Source organism: Cuculus canorus, chromosome W (genome assembly GCF_017976375.1).
Source record: "Cuculus canorus isolate bCucCan1 chromosome W, bCucCan1.pri, whole genome shotgun sequence".
In the NCBI taxonomy this organism is placed as follows: domain Eukaryota; kingdom Metazoa; phylum Chordata; class Aves; order Cuculiformes; family Cuculidae; genus Cuculus; species Cuculus canorus.
In genome coordinates this window covers 1,499,597-1,521,715 of record NC_071440.1, presented here as the reverse complement: position 1 = coordinate 1,521,715, position 22,119 = coordinate 1,499,597, and the positions used below count along the sequence as shown (strand labels likewise).

General features: G+C 41.6%; 1 protein-coding gene across 1 annotated transcript in view; it reads left to right on the top strand.

Moving 5' to 3' along the window:
- LOC104058132 (zinc finger SWIM domain-containing protein 6) overlaps positions 1-22,119 on the top strand; it is a 137,297-nt gene that overhangs the window by 80,840 nt on the left and 34,338 nt on the right. Inside the window, exons 3-4 of the mRNA XM_054053250.1 lie at positions 5,234-5,382; positions 5,880-6,030. Of these exons, the coding sequence (XP_053909225.1) occupies positions 5,234-5,382; positions 5,880-6,030 (300 nt within the window). The remainder of the gene's footprint in view (positions 1-5,233; positions 5,383-5,879; positions 6,031-22,119) is intronic.

The window sequence follows — 22,119 nt, the reverse complement described above, 5'->3', positions numbered from 1 at the left end:
ATGCTAAAGCCCACCTTCAACTCAAGCAACCTGGTACGGCAGCTATGTTTGTGTAGCTCTTTGGAGATGGAAACTGCTGCAGTTACCAATACAAAGGATATCAGATTTATGATACAGAATGAGACACACATGCACTGTTTCAGAAGTCTGCATTTCCCCTTGGCATGAAAAAGCACAAGGCAAAAGAGCTGAGTTTTCTTGTATTGTAAGAAGATATGGTATATCATAAGAAAGATGCTTACTTCAGCTGCTACTTGACGAAGCACCCTGTTGAACCAAGGTCTCTTTATTCAACTTTATTCTCTGAAGATCAGACCCAAACCCATCTCTATTTTCCCCAACATGAAGACTCAGGTTTGGCTTTATCACTGCAGAATTTGGGTGTTTCTTTTGGATTTTATGTAAATATGACATTGATCTCAAGCATTATGTCAGAGGTACAGATACAGAGCAATACAAACAAATGTCATATGCTGTATCAGTATTAAACTTCAAAAGACTGTGCATATAAAATCTGGAATAGATACTATAAGTAAGGTATTATACGTTACCTATTTATAATGGAAATAATATAAAACCATACTCCCTCAAATTCCAAAACTGATTTAGTATTCCTGAAATATAAGAAAAGTGTGTTGTAGGAAGCAATATTGCATGAAAATTAAGTGGAAAAAAGGAAATATATACATAGCTCTAGTCCAAAATGTTGTAGCTCCAATTGTTTTTAAAAAGCTCTTCAAGCTACAGGAAACAAAGAGGAAAGAGCTCTCTTTTTTTTTCCCCCCCATTTGTTTATGATGTACATTTCAGAGCAGGTTGTGCAGTCAGCATCACTGGATTACATTCAACTGCAGTACTCTGATACTCTACCCTGAAGAAGGTCATACACACACACACTAACCTCGATTTTGCAACAGTATGTTTACTAGTTAAAGTAGAGTTGAAGCTGAAGAGGCAGTACACTGTAAAGTGCACAAAAAGGAAGGTGGGGGACACACACATGACAACATGGACAAAGAAGCCCAGGTGTATGTGGTGTTCTTACTCTTGGCTCCACTCAACACTTACACAGAGAAGGGGAGGGGAATTGCCCCTTGAATCATGAGAGCACCTCCCTCTGCCTTTTCCTTTAGTTTTTAAGTAGTCACTGCATGCTGCCATGAGTGCCCTATCTCATAAAAAGAGGCTTTGTTAAAACTTAGCCAACTCTATTTCAGATTAATTCCTGGTAAATGAGAGTTGGATTGGTGGTCTCGAAGAAATTGTATGGGAGATTGGTTTTTTTTAACATCACTTTCCTATGAGGCATACATAAAACTCTGTCATCTACAAGCTGAGGAAAAGCCTAACACTAACATGAACTCCTATCAATTCCAAAAGAAAAAGACCCAATGAAAGATTTTCTATTAAATCAATTTTTTTTAAAAAAAGTGCCCAACCAGCTACTCAAATTATATGCTGACAAATTAAAAGTGATAATATAATTCAAGCATTCAAAAGGTTAACATTTTCCTGGACAGATGAGTGTCTCCAAAAATATTTAGAGTTAACAGTAAACCTGATTTAAGTTCCTACTAGCATTCAGACAAACACAGCTCCTGGCTCCTCCCTCCCACTCCACTGAGATTTTTTGAGAATTCATGTTACAAGCAGCAACATTTATAAACACGGATCCCAGTCTAAACAATGACAGCACTAATACAGTCAAATTACCTAACCCACCCTTCTTAAGTTACAGAGGGTTTAAACAAAAAGATCAGCTGTCCTTGCAGCCTAAAATGTAAAAGCACTTTATTAACCACAGTGCAATGATGCCTTGTAATTATGAACTATTTTCCCCTCCTTTTTCTGTTTTTGTATTAAAGAAATAAATTGTTTTAGTAAGTGACCTTTAAAAAGGTTTCAATATGTGACTAAACAATTCACAAAATTACAGCTCTGAAGCCCTAGTAGGTTTGTTACAATTTAACTTACTCGACAACTCGTATGATACTTCAGAAATAAGAATCAGGGAAGCAGTTTACCTTGAAGATGCTACATTCTGTTGCTATTTTAACCAAAATTTGCTGTTAATCCACTCCCGAATAGTTTGCAATATAGGCTATTCTTAGCCCGTTTTAGTCAAGGCCCCTTGTTTTGCTTCTATTTACTTTTCAAGGTTAAGTTCTCCATATATGGCACCAGTTCAGTTAAAAATGACTTAAGTGTTTAATTTGTTTAAATGCTGCTGTTTAGAACTTGAGAGTTGATTATGTTTTACATGTAACCTATTATGCCTATAAGTATAAAAGACTGTTACCCTGTTTTCCATTTTTATTTGGATGTTCAGTGTTACAAACAATTGTTCACAGTGTTCCTGCTTTGAAGGAACTGCACTTCCAGCTGAAGTGCATTTACACCAATGCACGCAGCGTGGGCAATAAGAAGGAGGAGCTGGAAGCTGTTGTAGGGCAAGGTGACTACAATGTTGTTGCCATCACAGAAACGTGGTGGGATGACTCACATAACTGGAGTGCAGCCATAGGGGGTATAAACTCTTCAGGCGGGACAGGAAGGGTAGGAGAGGAGGTGGGGTAGCCCTCTATGTTAAAGAGTGCTTCGATACCCTTGAGCTCAATTACGGTGAGGAAGGGACTGAGTGCCTGTGGGTTAAAATCAGAGGAGCCCACAAGAAGGCAGATATTGTGATGGGAGTCTGCTACAGACCACCCAGCCAAGAAGAAGCAGCTGATGAGCTCTTCTATAAACAGCTGGGGATGGTCTCTAGATCGCTACCTCTTGTCCTCGTGGGAGACTTCAATCTTCCTGATATCTGCTGGAAGTACAATACAGGCAGAAAGGAAGCAGTCTAGGAGGTTCCTGGAGTGTGTGGAAGACAACTTCCTCACGCAACTGGTGAGTGAGCCGACAAGGGAGGGTGCCCTCCTCGACCTGCTGTTTGTGAATAGAGAAGGCCTTGTGGGGGATGTGACGGTTGGAGGACGCCTGGGACAAAGCGATCATGAGATGATAGGGTTTTCAGTTCTAGGTGGGATAAAGAAGGGGATTAGCAAAACAGTCACATTAAACTTCCACAGGGCAGACTTTGGACTGTTCAGAAGGCTGGTTGGCAAAGTCCCATGGGAGACAGTCCTTCAGGGCAAGGGAGCCCACGAGGGCTGGGCACTCTTAAAAAAACCAAAATCCTAGCAGCTCAGGAGGAAGCCATCCCCATGTTCCGGAAAAGGAGCCGGCGGGGGAAAAAACCAGCTTGGTTGAGTAGGGAGATCTTGAGATGCATCAAAAAGAAGAGGAATGTCTATGAGCTTTGGAAGAAGGGACAGGCATCTTGGGTGGAGTACAGGGAGGAAGCGAGATTGTGCAGGGAAAAAATCAGGAGGGCTAAGGCCCAACTGGAAATCAAACTGGCTAAGTCTGTGAAAGATAATAAAAAATCTTTCTACAAATACATTAACAAGAAAAAGAGGACTAGGGAGAATATTCAGTCCCTATTGGATGCAGAAGGAACAACAGTGACAAGGGATGAAGACAAGGCTGAGGTACTTAATGCCTTCTTTGCCTCAGTCTTTAATAGTAAGGGAAGTTGTTCCCCCTGTGGACAAACCAGGAGTTAGAGGAGCAGAATGAGGCTCCCATGATCCAGGAGGAGGTGGTTAGAGACTTGCTTGCCCAGCCAGACACCCACAAGTCTATGGGGCCGGAGGGGATCCACCCAAGAGTATTGAAGGAGCTGGCGGATGTCCTTTCCAAACCCCTTTCCATCATCTTCCAGCGGTCCTGCCTGACTGGGGAAGTTCCACTGGACTGGAGGCTGGCTAATGTTGTGCCCATCTACAAGAAGGGCTGCAGGGAGGATCCAGGGTGCTACAGGCCTGTCAGTCTGACCTCAGTGCCGGGGAAAGTCATGGAACAGGTGATCTTGAGTGCTATCATGAAGCACACGCAAGAGAACCGGGTGATCAGGCCCAGTCAACATGGGTTCATGAAAGGCAGGTCTTGCCAAACTAACCTGATCGCCTTCTATGACAAAGTGACTCGACTACTGGATGGGGGAAAGGCTGTGGATGGAGTCTTCTTGGACTTCAGTAAAGCCTTTGACACAGTTTCTCACAGCATTCTGCTTCAGAAACTGTCTGCCTCCAGCCTGGATGGGCGCACACTCTCCTGGGTTGAAAACTGGTTGGATGGCCGGGCCCAGAGAGTGGTGGTCAATGGAGTTAACTCCAGCTGGAGGCCAGTTGCAAGTGGGGTTCCTCAGGGCTCGGTACTGGGTCCAGCTCTGTTCAATGTCTTTATCAATGACCTGGATGTAGGCATTGAGTGCACCCTTAGCAAGTTTGCGGATAACACTAAGCTGGGTGGAAGCGTGGATCTGCTGGAGGGTAGGGAGGCTCTGCAGAGGGATCTGAACAGGCTGGACTGCTGGGCCGAGACCAATGGGATGAGGTTTAACAAGGCCAAATGCCGGGTCCTGCACTTGGGGCACAACAACCCTATGCAGTGCTACAGACTAGGAGAACTCTGGCTAGGAAGCTGCCTGGAGGAGAAGGACCTGGGGGTGCTGGTTGACAGCCAACTGAACATGAGCCAGCAGTGTGCCCAGGTGGCCAAGAAGGCCAATGGCATCTTGGCTTGGATCAGAAATGGTGTGACCAGCAGGTCCAGGGAGGTTATTCTCCCTCTGTACTCAGCACTGGTGAGACCGCACCTTGAGTACTGTGTTCTTTTCTGGGCCCCTCACCACAAGAAGGATGTTGAGGCTCTGGAGCGTGTCCAGAGAAGAGCAACGAAGCTGGTGAGGGGGCTGGAGAACAAGTCTTATGAGGAGCGGCTGAGAGAGCTGGGGTTGTTTAGCCTGGAGAAGAGGAGGCTGAGAGGAGACCTTATTACTCTCTACAACTACCTGAAAGGAGGTTGTGGAGAGGAGGGAGCTGGCCTCTTCTCCCAAGTGACAGGGGACAGGACAAGGGGGAATGGCCTCAAACTCCGCCAGAGGAGGTTCAGGCTGGACATCAGGAAAAAATTTTTCACGGAAAGGGTCATTGGGCACTGGCAGAGGCTGCCCAGGGAGGTGGTTGAGTCACCTTTCCTGGAGGTGTTTAAGGGACAGGTGGATGAGGTGCTGAGGGGCATGGTTTAGGGAGTGTTAGGAATGGTTGGACTCGATGATCCAGTGGGTCCCTTCCAACCCAGTGATTCTATGATTCTATGATTCTTTTCTTGCTGTTTGCAGGTGCTCCTGACCCAACAGCAGGTGCTAGCATAGATGATGAAAACTGCTGGCATTTGGATGAGGAACAGGTCCAAGAACAGGTTAAACTCTTCCTCTCCCAGGGTGGATACCACGGGTCAGGGAAGCAGTTGAATTTGCTTTTTGCAAAGGTATGTTGAATACTCTAAACCTTCCCTCTTCTCTTCCTCCACTCCCCCAGCCTCAAAGCCCAGTTGTTCTGAAACAAGACAAAGCCTTGAGAACATGATGGCAAGTTAATAATGCAGTGGAACATAATCTGATGTGGCTTGATCAGTTTAAGGATATGAAGTAACATTTCAACTGTCTGCATCTTTGCTGTTTTCTTCCTTCCTACCTTCAAAATCTTGGAGAAACCTGTAGAAATTATGGTTTTGCAGCAGCTTGCATAATACATCTGTGGATTACTGGTGGAAGAAGTGTGTTTGCAGAATTGCAATGGGATACTGAAACTAAAAATTATTGTTAAAATTTGGAATGCAGACTATTTTTTTTTACTTAAAAACTTCACATCAGATATATAAATTATATTTCTTGTTTAACAGAGATGGAATGTTCAACACTGCAGCATATTGTCTGTACTTTGGTTTGTTTTTTTCAAGTTTGTATTAAAAGACTCATTTCCTAGGTGCGAGAGATGCTAAAGATGAGAGATTCAAATGGAGCTCGCATGTTGACATTGATAACAGAACAGTTCATGGCTGACCCTCATCTGTCGCTTTGGAGACAACAAGGAACTTCGATGACTGACAAGTATAGGCAGCTCTGGGATGAACTGGGTAAATGCACAGACTTCAAAATCATTTAGGTGTTCATGTGTATAATGAAGAAACAATGACATATTTTGGATGGTGAGAAACTATTGTGCTACTAGGTAAAGCCAGTTAGAGTTTTCTGCAGGTTTGCTTATTCAGTTAAGATTGGGTGCAATTGAATTTTTGATCTGCTGCATGAGACAATTACAGATGGAGGAGAGGAAGCATGATATGAAACAAGTACGATTGCATCAGGTTGTAAGTAGCTGAGGATCCAAAACGAATAAAGCAAAAAGTGGAAGCATAGCTACACAACTGAGGGTATGTATAGAAGTGACTAGTGCTAAACTGGAAAGGTTAAGGAAGAAATTGATTCACAACTAGAGAGAAATAGAAGGCAAAGAGAGAAGATTCATTGAGTAGGAGAAGATAGCAACAAAGGAAAGCAGAAGTCCATTACAGAGCAGGAAAGAGATCAAATAACAGAGGGCTGTAGTAACCACCATTGCTTTACAGGAAAGGTCAGTTGTGAACAGATACATGCCTTGTACAACGGAGAGAGGAACAGAGGCTCAAATGGGAAAGGAATATTTAAACTGGAAAGTCTGAGGACGCTTGCTGTAAAGTGTTCCAGAAACTTGCTGACACAGTTTTGAACTGCTGCTTCAGAAGTTATCAAAATCTATAGGAATCTGTGGTAGGGAGGGGAAATTCGAAGCAACTTGAAGGTAAACGTCACCAATGTTTTAAAGGTGGGTAGGCAAGTGGAAAGAATAATATTAAGTAACCACCAGCATTGCTTTCCTAGATGTAAAATGTGGGAACAAACTACTAAACGGTTGGTATGTAAGCATATAGAAGATAACAGCAATAAAAGACAACTTGAATGATTGAAAATAAATTGAATTTGTTTCTCTAAAAGATAATTCACTAGGCATATGAGTGAAGGAATCAATGTGCACGAGGTCCAACACAAATAAAAGAGACTGTGCCTGCAACTCGTTTTAACAAATTGAGAAAATCAACTACGATCACCTTCAAAATAGTTCCCTTCTGAGTTGACACATGGCCGCATACGATGCTGCCAATGTTCGAAGCAATCTTTGTCGGTTTTGCTGTCACATCTTCTGCCGAGAAAAAATGGGTTCCTTTGAGCACCGACTTGATCTTTGGGAAGAGGCAGAAATCACAGTGAACCAGATCTGGTGAATGGGGTGGGTGCTCAAGCACAGGGATGTTGCTAAAGGCTAAAAACTGCTTCACAGACAAAGTGCTGTGGGCCAGCGCACACTGACAGTTTCCGAACTGAGTCCCCCACCTGCATGGGGACTCAAAGATAATGACACTAATAGATCCGAAGGAACAGAAAAAGTCTCTTCAGCTAAAAATTGCAAGCCCTCAGTCCAAATATGCATGTTCCTCTTTTACTCAAAGTTACAAACCTTTGCTGGAAGTATTTATCCGTTCCAAAAGACCCCAAGAACTCTAGTATTTCAACTGTTAAAATAAAGAGCTTGTTTGTTATTATCTAACAATAATTATTTGATGCTGTTACCGACTTAGGGTAAGAAAATGTCTATATTTGAACACACATCCACTCCTACTGAGTGAAGCCATCGAGTTCAGACTTGTTCTATACCCATCTATGTCTCTCCCCTCCACTCTTGGTTCCCAAGCTACAGGGTTAGTTTCGGGGGGTTTGTGTCGGACCTCATATACTTTAAAAGATACTGACCAAAACAAACAAAACCTAATCAGAAAATCAGAACAAGCAGACATGTAAAATACTAGGAGAGGGTGTTGTGGTTTGAGCTAAAGTAGAACCGGGGGGGGGGGACACACACACGCAAATTTATGCTGACATTTTACAGTGTTGTGGTTCAAAGAAATAAAAAAAAATAATAATATGAATTTTGAATTTTAAATTAACTATAAATAGTAATTCAATCTCAAGTTTTAGACCATTGTATTCTTTTCACTCAGTAGTGAAAACCTCTCATTCAAGGGGAGCTGCATCCATTTGTGATTCAGTCAACAATACAGCAAGCTATTATAAAGTGAACTTTAGCTGAAAAAATATTTGTAATAATTCCTTCTCAGTAAACTTTTTAGCTGCCTATTCAAAAATGCCAATAACACGACATCAAAACAAACATATCACCAGATCAAAAAATAGCAGGCTATTCTTATAAACATACAATAATAGTACTTTAACAAAATTTACTAAAAAAATCCAAAACTACATTGCACGTGCTAAAATATTTTTTTGCTGTCAAGAATTATAATGATTAACAAAATAATCACTTTAAGTTCACACTTGCAATTGAAAACTTTGATTGAAATGCAACTGTAGATCAAACACTGGGTATTGTTTATCCTGTATAGAAAATATAAAACATCAGAACTGGATCACAGAAATACCATAAAGCTTAAAACCCAGTGCCTTTGAATAGCTTTCTGCCATGTACCTTTTTGCTCTAGGTGAACCTGCTTTAGCGGGGGGGTTGGACCTGATGATCTCCAGAGGTCCCTTTCAATCCCAACTATTCTGTGATTCTGTGATTTAGGTAGCTTGAAAGCTCCAAAGTCACGTTTCATCATGGTCTGTACTGCATTTAACTAGACTTAGTAATTTTATAGCTCAAGAAGGAATCCCAGATTGTCCCCACTGGAATGAGAGATTTAAAACTAGTCTGATTCACAGACACAATCCAGAGGCTTCCTTGTAGTCCTGCTACTCTATTAGTACTGCCCAGATGCCCCAGACAGATCTTGAGGCAAAAATTTACAAAAAGTTTACAAAAATAATCTTTATACTCCCATTAAAAAAAAAATCACCAAAAACCCAACCAAACCTCAAGAGCTGTTTTACAGTCCCAGAAGAAGAGACCAGCAGATGAGGTTATTTGTAGAGAAAGAAAAATGGAAGAGCTTGTTTTGAGAGCTGGGGAGTCTTCAGTGAGCAAGACCTATGTGGGTAATCTCCTCCTACATAACTTTAAGCTGGCAATCAGAATCGCATCCTCTATCTTTAACAGTCATTTAAATTAACTTGCAGACCTACCGGCTAAGATTCTTTCAGAGACTGCTTTATTACTTGGCAAACACATTATCACTGTGTAAAGTGGAAAACATCTCTGCTTCATCTTGCCTACGAAACAAGAAGAAGAAATGCTTATGGAAAGTAGTTCCCAACTGTGACCATTAGCTATTTTTTTCATAACTTAGCTCAGTGGTTGCATTTTTCTTTCCCCCAAGACAAGCAAAAATCTAAACAAGCATCTGGAAGAAAAGGTTATTGGGAGTGATCAACATGAGAGGACGGTGAGGTGGGTTGAAAACCGGCTGGATGGCAGAGCTCAGAGGGTTGTGATCAGCGGTGCAGAGTCCCATTGGAAGCCTGCAGCCAGTGGTGCTCCCCAGGGGTCAGTACTAGTGCCAGTCTTGTTCAACATATCCATCAATGACCTGGATGAGGGGACAGAGTACACCTGCAGCAAGTTCGCTGATGACACAAAACTGGGAGGAGTGGCTGATACACCAGAAGGCTATGCTGCCATTCAGTGAGACCTGGACAGGCTGGAGAGTTGGGTGGAGAAGAACCTAATGAAGTTCAGCAAAGGCAAGTGTAGGGTTCTGCACCTAGGGAGGAACAACCTCGTGCACCGGTACAGGTGAGGGGTTGACCTGCTGGAAAGCAGCTCTATGGAGAAGGACCTGGGAGTCCGGGGGACAACAAGCTAACCATGAGCCATCAATGTGCCCTTGTGACCAAGAAGGCCAATGGTATCCTGGGGTGCATTAAGAAGAGTGTGACCAGCAGACTGAGGGAGGTTCTTCTCCCCCTCTACTCTGCCCTGGTGAGGCCTCATCTGGAGTCCTGTGTCCAGTTCTGGGCTCCCCAGCTCAAGAAAGACAAGGAAATACCGGAGAGAGTCCAGCAGAGGCCACGAAGATGATGAGGGGACTGGAGCATCTCTCTTATGAGGAGAGGCTGAGAGATCTAGATCTGTTTAGCCTGGAGAAGAGAAGACTGAGAGGGGATCTTATCAATGCTTGTAAATATCTAAAGGGCGGGCATCAAGAGGATGGGGCCAGACTCTCCTCAACGGTGCCCAGTGACAGGACAAGGGGCAACGGGCATAAACTGGAGCACAGGAAGTTCCACCTGAACATGAGGAAAAACCTCTTTATTGTGAAGGTGACGGAGCACTGGAGCAGGCTGCCCAGAGAGGGTGTGGAATCTCCTTCTCTGGAGATATTCAAAGCCCGCCTGGACACGTTCCTGTGCAACCTGCTCTAGGTGAACCTGCTTTAGCGGGGGGGGGTTGGACCTGATGATCTCCAGAGGTCCCTTTCAATCCCAACTATTCTGTGATTCTGTGAGCCATCTTTACCTCTGTCGCGGTCCATGCATAAGAGAATGCGTGATGGTTCGTTCCAGCTATGATCTCAGAGTGCAAAAAGAAAGCAAAGCAATAAATGAACAAGTCAAGGGAGTTAAATTTCAATCCAAACAGGAACTTAATTAATTGTGCCCTTAAAGCGGCTTGCGATAGAAAGAGAGAGAGAATAAGGAAAAGGATGAGGAGAAAAGGGAAGGAAAAAGGCTTTTATAGCTACCACCATGGGTCTACAGACGTCCGGTGTTTCTGTGGGTCCCGGTCCAGAAGGCGTTCTTCTGCCTCTGTCTTCAATCGATGTGATTTCACAGTGGGGAAGATCTTCAAAATTCAGGTGTTTCAGAGCTGTCTTTTATGCTAGTCAATACATCTGGTTTGTCCTTGCGACCCACCTTTGTTCCACCTCAATCCTGTGGAAATATGCCAAACTCCACCTGGAAGGCCACACATGCCAAGAGGGGAGTGTCTGAGGTGTAGTTGTCTTTGGAGGCAAGTCTCCTCACCTTGCGCATGCATTCCTCCTGGCGGTGGTGTTCGGCTAGTAGTCATCATCACCTTGAACTTTGGATGAACTTGTCCCTGCGTATGCTCTGTTGGGTATGGGTCTGTGGTAAGTCCCATCATTAATTTTCCTGTCTTGCTTTATGAATCTTTCACAATAGTAGGTAGGTATGGGTAGCAGGGAGACTTGGAGAGAGGTACAAAGCATTCGTTCTGTACCAGCTTTGGCAGGTACAAAGCATACCAGCTTTGGCCATTATTGTAAGGCCTGCATCTGTGGTTTCTAAGGCTTAGCACCTGATGGGAAATGTTGAGACAGAAATCGATCCTTTGACCGACCCTTACACCACCCAGTGGCTCAACATTTGTCTTCAGGATCAATTGTCTTCGTGATAAGTTGTCTTTGGGACCACATGGCGGTAGCACTCAGAGAGAGAGAGAGAGAGAGAGAGAGAGAGAGAGAAGAGAAGGGAGGGGAAAAAAAAGGGAGGGAAGATTTTCACATTACTTTTTGCCACGCAATCCGCTCAATATCGATAGTTTTTGGGATGTCTATGCTGGACTCAAGGGCTTGCGTGTATTGAATGCAGATGACAAAAGTCCCATTTGCTTTATCATTCGCCAATTAAGAATGTACAATATTACAGACAGAGTGATACTGATTAGGGAAAGACAACACCTGAGTTTTTAGGAGGTCTAATGCAGAAAAGTATGAACAACCTAATCAAAATTTTGTAGGAAAAGTATCTTGTCTAATACATTTCCAATCCTCAGTAGAACATATTTCTTCCAAAATGCTGGAGTGAATTTTGGATGTCATTTTCAGATTTAAGTCTTCAATTTTTATTCATGTTTCTTCTATAGAAATTCTTAATGTCCCATAGAGTTCTCCTGCAAAAACAAAATATAAAAAACTTGCCCTTTTCAGGCAAAAAGGAATTAAAATGATGGAACAATCCAGTGGGTATTAATCCTATGTTCCTTTCCCAGGGCACTGGTGGCTATCCATGCATATTTACACTTCCCACATTAGGGAGTTCCACCAGAACTGGTTGTCCTGAGAAATAAGATGATGAAAAATATGTCTTTGACATCCATTGGATGAGCCTTTTCTTGAATAGATGTTATCAGTTCTGCTAAATTTGGGACTGTGGCAGTCAAAGGGTCAGTATTAGCATTTAGCTTTTGAAAATCAACTATAAGCCGCCACTTTCCATTAGGCTTTTTCACTGGCCATACAGGGGAGTTGAAAGGAGAATGAGTATTTATCACAACTCCCTGTTCTTTCATCTCCTGCATAACAGGTTTTATACCCTCCTTAGCTCCCAAAGGAAGGGGATACTGCTTGACATTAGTGATCTTGCTAAACGGTAGTGGTGGAGCTTCTTGCAGCAATCTGATGTGCATTTGGGGTATCCTGAAAGACCAGAGTAATCCTTCTGTATCCTCCCACTGTTTTCCCTTAAGGACATCTATCCCTAACAAGTTAAAAGGAATATTACCAATCACCATTACGATAGTAATTGGGGTCTCTTCCCCCGGCAGGGTTAATTTTACTGGAGCGACATTCATGATCTCTGTTGATCCCAAAGCATTTAGCATGGATAGATTTTGCCTTAAGGGAGAAACTCCACACCTCTTAGCATCCTCCTCAGTCAGGGCAGAAATCTGTGCACCTGTATCAATTAAAAAGGTCACTGGTCCCACAATAGCTGTGATTAACACATCTCCTTTTTCTGTTTTAGTGAGCTGCCGAATATAAGTCCATTCTCCATTTCCCCACCCACCACTAGGAAATGGAGATTTTAGTTTCCCTGCTCTGGGGAAAAAGTTTGCTTTGATGTCTTGTCTGCACCGTCAACGAAAGGGGGGCTGAAGCCACGACGGGAGCACTTTCTTTCACAGAAGAAAAGGAATGTGGTTTTAGCACACGCCACTGGGTTACCAGTTTGCTCAATTTATCTAAAGGCAAACCATCCATTAAATCCTTAGGAATTCCCTTTTTAAGCCCTAAACGCCACCAATCAAGTCAGACAGAAACGTATTGAGGTTGCGACTGTTCTTTGGCAACATCTGCAGTTTTGCTGGGATGGGGGAGTGCATTTTTAACTCCTACATGTTGGATGCCCCTTAATCTTTCTCCCAAAGGCTTCACAAGACAATATTTCCTACTGTAATCAATTAATTCTTGTGCTACCTCCCCCCATGCCCAGACTTTAGGTCTAGCATGAGGTCTGTTACCGAGCGGGGCTGGCATTGAAAAGTCGGAGGAATTTGCATAAGTCTGTAACGGTACTGCCTGCATTTCTGCTATTATCACCTCTGCGCATAAACCCCTCCAACCTCTCCACAGGACCCATTGATGCTATGGTTCTCTGGAGACTTATCCCCGTGGCTTTAAGTGACTCAGGGAGTCCCCTTCTCAAGGGAGTCATAATTCCAGGGTTAACGGGCAACATCATTGGTGATCCACATCCAGAAATTAATTTTCTCTCATATCATTTGTAGGCAAGCAGCTTTGTGTATGCTTTCTAGTAATTGGTCAGCTGTGCCTGTTATTGCCAAGGGGTCTCCCCTATCCAGAGGGTTTAACCCTCCAGCCCAGTAAGCAGCGCGCTGAGTTAAGGACTATGGGGTCCAGCGATCGCCTGTTGTTAAGAAAACTCCGTGGCCCCAATAACCCTCGGCCTCCTTTTCGCTCAATTGAATTTGGTCACCCCCAGTTATAGACACATGCCACACATATTCTGTTTCAGATTCTTTGATAAGATGCCCATATTCCATTTTCAACTTTGCCAGTTCAGTGGCAGAATAGGGCGTTTCCTTGGTGGTTATGTGGGGGTCTGTATCTTCATCATTAAGATAAGAATATTCAGTTTTGATTAAGGGTCTTAAATGAGGGGGATTTTTATGAATTTTTCTCATCTCTTCTAATTCCTTTTGTGGATATATCGGGTTAATTTGGCAGATAATCTTTTCCTTTCTTCTTCCTTGTGCTCTAATTCCTTTTCCAGATTGGAAATTGTCATTTGGTGACAGTGCACCAGGCTTTCTAAGGATTCTATGATTTTTTCTTCATCACTACGCTGCCTAAGACAGTCTTTAGTGGCTGCGACCAAGCTGGCACCCAAAACAGAGCAGACTATTGCCCTTTTTTTTTCCTGGTAGTAAAAACTTAACCTTAGCCTCCTTCTGCAGTAAAGAAACTCAGTCCATTATACTCTGCAAATTTTTCCAATTCTCTTGAGCGAAATCTTCCCCAATAGGGCCCTCAGCATTCAACGTTCATTAGACAAAGGCCTTCACTAACCCCTCAAGCCAAAGTACATGATAGGTCTGTATCACTGCTTCTCAGAAGCAACCATTTAACCAAGCATTTCCCTGCCCAACAGCCATATAACATCTGGACTGTTTTAAGACAGACCCTCATGGGTCCCTCAGAGTTTCACTGCTATCCCTGTAGCTAAAGAACTTCCAACCCACTCCATAGGAACCAGATACAAACAACAGGATGATGTTCTCACCTGCACTGTTCACAGCCTCTGATCACATCTCTGAAAACCCTGAACGTTGTCTGCACTCCAACTCATTTAATATGGATATAATCAATCCCATTTTAGGCGTTTGCAGCATTAATTTTGTGGACAAAGCAAAAGCAGCAAAATCTTGGTGTAAATAATAAATATGTAAAAAAAACCCCCAAACTAGCAGTAACATAGACCTCTAGCACAATGATCCTCAAATTGTGATCTAGAATGTATAGCAAATGATGTTTATGGCTCACAAAGCGGAAGTAGACGTGTCTCTTCATTTAAAGGCTTAACATAATGCCAAACATTTCCTAGAAGTGTGAATGCTGACCAACTCCTATCAGGCAAAGAGGGTTAGCAATCCATGGCTGCAGACCACCCTCTGTTAGCTATACAGTCCAAGTTTGTTTGTTTTTAAAAGCCCATCAGTTTAAAATAAACTGCTCATCTATGCTAAGAGTTTAACAGCTCCTCACTCAGTACAGTGTATCATAGAAGCAGCAGTAAATAAAATAAAAAAGAAATCTCAGTTTGACCTTGGTAGCAAATTGAAGATTTTTAGGACATTTAAAGTATGTAAATATAGACACTGCTCTATAAAGAATTGCTTGCTTGCCTAGGTATGCTGTCTGCCAATTGCTAGGCTTATGGTCACTTTGTCAGTTCCATTTTGTCATAGGTTTTTAAGCATACATAAATAACTTGAGTTTTGCTCCTTGACTGGGTCACTTGAGCCTTTCATTAGAACTTAACTGATGCTTCCTGCCTGGCATTGGCCGAGGATATTGGAAGGACACACTGGGTTCTGATCAGAGTTCCCACTAAAGTTTATGGTAAATTTTGTTGACTTTGGCAGAAATCAGATTGGGTTTGTATGTTTGAAGGTGGTAATTTAAAAAACAAAATTAAATACTTATCCAAGTATGAGCCTGGTGATTTTCTAATACAAAGTTCTAATTCTGTAAGCAATTTATGATTTGAAGGCCTCAAGTTAACTAGCTAATTATACGTAAGGCTTTTTTGTTGTGTTTTAAAGCCTCTAGGTCAGGAGGAAGAATATAATTATGCTCAGCAGATTCCCCTGTTGCACATCAAAGAACAGGTTGAGCTAAATGCTCCAAAGATGGGGTATTGGAAAGATTGAGATTACAGGTCAAAACTATAAGACTTGCTCATATACTTCTCATGCTAGAAAAATTTAGATGCAGTTTCAGTGATGCACTGGTGAACAATTCCAACTTGCCACAGTAATACATGAATGTACTTTCCAGAGTTTAGAGTGGAGCTGGAATTCTTCATATTGTCATCGTTTAAATGGTATCTAGATAGGTAAATTTTACATGCTGATATTTGTGTTTAACTCTCGGTGACCATGGTTGAAGGCTTCAGTATATCAGAATGGTTAACTGTCTGAAGCCCCTTGGTTTGCCTTTCTAATGAAATTGTGTTGCTAAAATAGAGGAATATGGAAATGCACAGTAAATATATCTGCTGATGTCTGTTAAACCAAGATCTCTGATTTGAAGAAAAGGTCAGTTAACCTTCTTTGCACTCTAGGGGAGGGGGAAATGGTCCATGTGATCTTACTACAGCAGTAATCTGTTAATATCCATCCATCAAAAATTAAGTAAAAGTTTCTTATTCACTATGAAAGGGAAAAATTTCCTTAATAAAAGGGGGAAATTTGACTCTGTGCCCCAGGTGGGGTGGTGGTGTGGGGGGGGTGGAATTGGAATAATTCTGCTTTGGAATTAAATGTTGAGCACTGCCAGATGCCAGGCATTGAGAAGAGTCTGAGTTTAGTTGGCAAATGGGTTCTGCAAGTTAACTGGTGTTTTCTGCAGGCTTCTGGCTGTGAAATGAAATTGGAAGCCCTTTAGCCACATGGATAATATGGGACCTGAATACAGATGTCACATATTACTATCAGGGCCCACTGTGAAACAATAGTGTTCCCACTTGAACACTGTGCCATTACAGATCATTTAAATATAGGGATTACATTTAAACTAAAAGCTCCATTTGCCTTTTACTGCAATTTAAGTGTCCTCTTAGAAAAAGCTGTGACAAATTAAATGAAAAAAGTGCCCACATTTTTAAAGTTGTAATGCAAACTAACCTTTTATTGCTTCTTATGTGCCATGAATGAATCATTATACTTGTCAACTCTAAACCAAGCTGTAATTGGAGCAGCTACTCTTATCAAAGCAGGGATGCTCTTGTGGCAGCTTAATAAAGCTGAAACTGTTAAATTAAATCCCAGATGTTTAACTTGGTGAAAGCAGTCAAGTAGAAGAATCTAAGACAAGTATCTGCCGCTTGGTGGACTGAGGGAGCCCAACAGTTTGTAAACACATAGATTACAGTATCAGATATTTTTTAGTGAACTACCATTTTCAATATCTGACTTTGCCGGGTTGCCAGGTTCTTACCATGCCACTCTATCACTCCTCTCCTCAGCAGGATGGGGAAGAAAATAAGATGGAAAAGAACTCATGGGTCAAGATAGAGACAGTTTAATAAAGAAAAGTAGAGGTCACGTGTAGGAGCAAAGGAAAACCAAAAGATTTATTCTCTACTTCCCACCAACAAGCAATGTTCAGCCACTTCAGGAAGCAGGGCTTCAGTATGTATAGTGGTTGCCCCAGAAGAGAAACCTTGTAAAAATTAATGCCCTCCTCCTTTCACTTAGCTTTTATTGCTGAGCAGACATCATACAGCATGGAATATCCCTTTGGTCAGTTTGGGTCAGCTGTCCCAGCTGTGTCCCCTTCCAAGCTCTTGCCCACCCCCAGCCTGCTGGCCTTTGGGGATGAGGGGGTTTGGAGAGGCAGCCTTGATGCTGTGGGAGCACTGCTCAGCAGTAGCCCAAACCCTGGTGTGTTATCAACACCTTTCTAGCTACCAGTACACAGCACAGCACTGTGAGGGCTGCTATGGGGAAAATTAACTCCATCTCAGCCAGAGCAAATACATATATGGAAGAGGATATATCCAGAGAGATCTTGCAAACAAACTTGTTCTGGGTTTTCCTCATGCTGATCCTGATTTCTGTTGGTTCTCATATTTCATGAAGTGGAGAACTTAAAAGATATTCTCTACTTCCAGCTGGGTACTCTCCCCATTTTAATGCATAAGCTTCTGTCTATCTCAACCACTTGTTGATATCTAAAGTTTTTAAGTGTAGGAACCTCTCACGATATTGCTTGCCATGAGCCTCATTCATGGGATAAAGCTTTTCTGGGTGATGTCCTTACAATCCTTCATTATGCATATAAATAACTTGTTTTCAAAGGTATTTCCTGAGTGGCAGAGAAGGACCTGGGGGTGTTGGTTGACAGCTGACTGAGCATGAGCCAGCAGTGTGCCCAGTTGGCCGAGAAGGCCAATAGCATCTTGGCTTGGATCAGAAACAGCATGGCCAGCAGGACCATGGAGGTTATTCTGCCTCTGTACTCTGCACTGGTGAGACCGCACTTCGAATCCTGTGTCCAGTTTTTGGCCCCTCACTACAAGAAAGACATTGAGGTCCTGGATCGTGTCCAGAGAAGAGTAATGAAGCTGGTGAGGGGCTGGAGCACAAGTCTTGTGAAGAGCAGCTGAGGGAACTCTCTTTAGCCTGGAGAAGAGGAAGCTGAGGGGAGACCTTATCACTGTCTACAACTACTTGAAAGGAGGTTGTGGAGAGGTGGGTGTTGGTCTCTTTGCCCAAGTGATGGGTAATAGGATGAGAGGGAATGGCCTCAAGTTGCACCAGAGGAGGTTCAGATTGGACATTAGGAAAAATTTCTTCACTGAGAGTGTTCTCAGACACTGGAGGAGGCTGCCCAGGGAGGTGGTTAATTCACCATCCCTGGAGGCATTTAAAAGACTGTAGATGTGTACTTGGGGACATGGTTTAGTGGTGGACAGGTAGATTAAGTGCTTAGGGACATGATTTAGCAGTGGACAGGTATGATTGGACTTGATGATCTCAAAAGTCTTTTCCAATCTAGTGATTCTATGGTTTGCCTTAGTAGTTCTAAGAGTCTTGGTCTCAGTACTTTTTCACTAGCACTTCACCCTACTGTGGGGTGCTTTTTAACTTTTGGAACAGCCTGATGATCTACTTTGAGTTCACATTTGTTGATATTTTGAACATTTTCTGGATTAGTGACATATTTTTGTGTTAAAATTTAGAACTAAAGTATCATTTTACAAGGTCATGTCATACAGAGAAATAGTACAATATATTTCCTGAAGGATCACGCCTAAATTTTTATAACACTTTGCTCCTCATCTAAAACTTAATTCTAAATATTACGTTTAGGCAAGGGATCTATTGAAGGCACTAAATTAACAATACTTCTGAGTTAGCATCACAAGACAGTTTTATTGCCTGAGTTATGGATGACAACTTAAAGAAATTGCTGTCATCTCCCTAGAGTGTCTCAGTTGTTGCTGTAAAGTTCATTTCCCTGGTGAATGAGGCCAGGCTGCCATTGTGCAAAGATGTGTTCTATCTTTTTTGAGGATGATTTCCTTCCTCCTTCATTACAAACAGTAGAAAATTTTTGGCACGTGCCATAAAGGTGTTTGAAATGAGGGTATATGAGGCTGGAATATGACAGTAAGTGGAAGCTATTTTCAAAGAGGATATTCTTTCCTGTGGTTAAACTGCATTTATCAGATATGAGGAATAACGGTGAAAGTAATTAACTTTAGTTTATAAGCATAGCTTGAAGGTTTTATTTTTAATGCCATACAGAAAGTTTGGGTTTCCTTTTAGTTCAGTTGTATAGAAAGTACTTCTACAGTAGGGGTAAAATTTCTTCAAGTACCCACATTAAAACAGTTTTTATTCCTAAGCTGTTGAACTGATTTACTTATGAATGTTCTAAAATGTTCTAAAAAAATGTTCTGTATTGGAATTGGTACAAAACTCATTGCAGCCCTAACTGTAGAGTCATGACTTCCAAGATTAAGGTCAGAGTTTTACTGTGAGCCCAAACTGGTACTTAGCATTATTTTTTTCCTTCCTCTATTTTTAATACTTCAGTAATGTTGAGCTGCCATTTCACTTTCTCATACCATGTCTAGTAAATACCAGAGCTAAAGAGAAGTAATAGATCTATGGAGAGGAATTACTGAATATTCACTAACTTCTGCAGTTCAGCAATCTGGCCTTGTGATATTTTCACATAAGCTTAGAATTTTGAGTCATGGTAGCCAGGCAGTAGAACAGCTAACCAGGAGCTGTGCTAGGTTCTTGTATTGGAAATCTTAAAAACTGAAGTATGTTGTTTTTCGTAAAAGCTCAACCATCATTTCTGGTCTCGAAGACAAAATTAATTCAGGAAATCTTAGAGTATGAAAGAATTCAGACTAGACAATTGGAATGTGGTGTTCTGGCCATTTATAGTGCGTTATTTACCTTCTGTGAACATAGTTGTGGCATTCATACTTTTTTTCCTGACCTTTCCCACCAAGGGAAGTTTGCACTTGCTCCACTCTTAAATAATGAAGCATATTTTCATCCCTTTCTTTTATGAATATCTTGTTGTGTTTGACAAACTTTTAACTTTTGCACCTTCCTAAGAAAATTAACTGAGAAAAATCAATGTATCTCTATGATAGATTTAAATAGAAGTAGGGTAGTGTATTTATAGTTAGTAGCCACATTAATTTTATTCTGAAAATTGTCAGTCTCTGAAAATAGATTGTGACTGCTGTGAGTGTATTGCTAGTTAAAATACTTGATAAATTATCTAGTCTTTGTTTTGGGCAAGAGCATACTTTATGTTCACCACCTAGCTGTAAATGCTGGCAACTACTTAAAATTATGAAGAAACATATTAAGTTATTCATAAAGGAGTATTTTTGTACTATTTGTGCTAGTATTAGCAATGTTTTTGCCTTCAATTGACTGTGAACAAATGAATGAACGGCTTTGTGGATAATTAGGAAAGTTAATCAGTGAGATTCGTTGGCAGGTGCTTTATACTTCCCCCTAGCTTTGTAGACTAATAGCCCATGTCTTGCTATGGTGATTAGATTATAGGATACTATAAGTACATAGAGGGTCATCTAATGGACATGTGACAGATACCTAAATGCTCTCTTAGGGAGACTGGAGTATCGGGCTAAGATACTGTAGACTGCACCTTTCAAGCAAATTACTCTTCTTCTTTGAAACTCTTTGGTCAAAATGCAGAGTGTCTGCAAAGATGCAGCAGTTTTTACAACAAGCTGAAAAAGGCGTAACCCATAACAACAGGCTCATGCAAAATGACAGAAGTGCTTAGTTCCTTTTTCCATTGTGCTAAAATTTGAAAATGTAGGAAGGTGGGAGCAGGAGTTTTTTCATACTTGACACACAGATCAGAGTATGTAGTTGACGATAGCTTTGAATAGAATCTCAAAATGTAAATACCTGCTTCCTTTCAGCTGCATATAAGTGTGACTTTAACCCCTGGAGCAGAGATATGCAGCAAAAGAGAAAGGGAAACTTAAAGAATTGGACACTTTTTTTGTCCCTGGGTTACACCTCCACTCCCTCTAATGCATATTCAAAGTTTAGTGTGCAGAAGGGCAATGATTCCCTCTTGCCATCAGTGCTGCAGTTAATCTGTTCTATTAGTTTGAAATGCATGGGGAGGGATTATACAATCGTACACAATACAGTCATCCTGAAGCACTTGTCAAGACCAATACATCAAATTTTAATTTGATAATAGAATGAATTAGAGCAAAATGAAACATTGTGTTCTCCAAGAAATACAGCACCCATAGAAAACCTTTTTTTTCTGAAGGCTGCATAGAGAAACCAGAGTGCATAAAGGAATTCTTTTTATGCAAACAATTGCAACTTGGATCCAACTGAATGCTGAGAGTACTTTTCCTTGGGGTTCTTATCAAGGAGAGAACAGCACTGAAGTGCTTTGCTTATCTTCACTATTCCATAAAAGCAACTGTTTATTGGAGCATTCTTTAGTGGGACTTCTGATTATACTTTGTTCTAATGGAGTTCTCTCAGTTCCTGGAGGAGGGAGGTGGCTTTGCCAGTCATTCTGAAGGCACTTGTGCTCCTTGTTGAGAAGCAATAAATATCATACACTATCTTCTTTGAGGTTTCCAAGTGACTGTCCAGTGAAAATGTGCGTGTTTAAAAATCAGATGTAAAACACTTTAAAATCCTTTACTGGCACTTCTATTTTAAAGGGGTCATAGGTTCTGCCTGCTATTATTGTTTCTACTCTGGCACTTCCAATACTGGAAAATGCTTTTGTACTAGAATTGATTAGTTGCAAATGGGGCACAGTGGTAAGTATGCAACAAGTGCTGAAGCTGAGTTGTCTGTTGCACAAAGGAAATGATCTTAATTACCTAGCTCTACTTTCTTTGGAATAATTTAAGGTTACTAACCTGTTAGCTTTTGGGGTTTTAGTTTTTTAAGAAAGAGACGTGCATTAATGGGAAGAGCAAAGACATGTCAAACATGCATCAAATTTTTGCATATTTTAATTTCTCAAATGAATGGATTGATCTTGAATATATTAAACGTAAAATTCCAAGGCAAAGACCAAGTTTCAGCCACTGATTACACAGGTATTGTAAATGAGGAAACGCTGACCCAAGCAACACAGCAGCCCTGACAAGGTAGCATAATATTTCTAGGAAACAGATTTCTTGGGAAGACT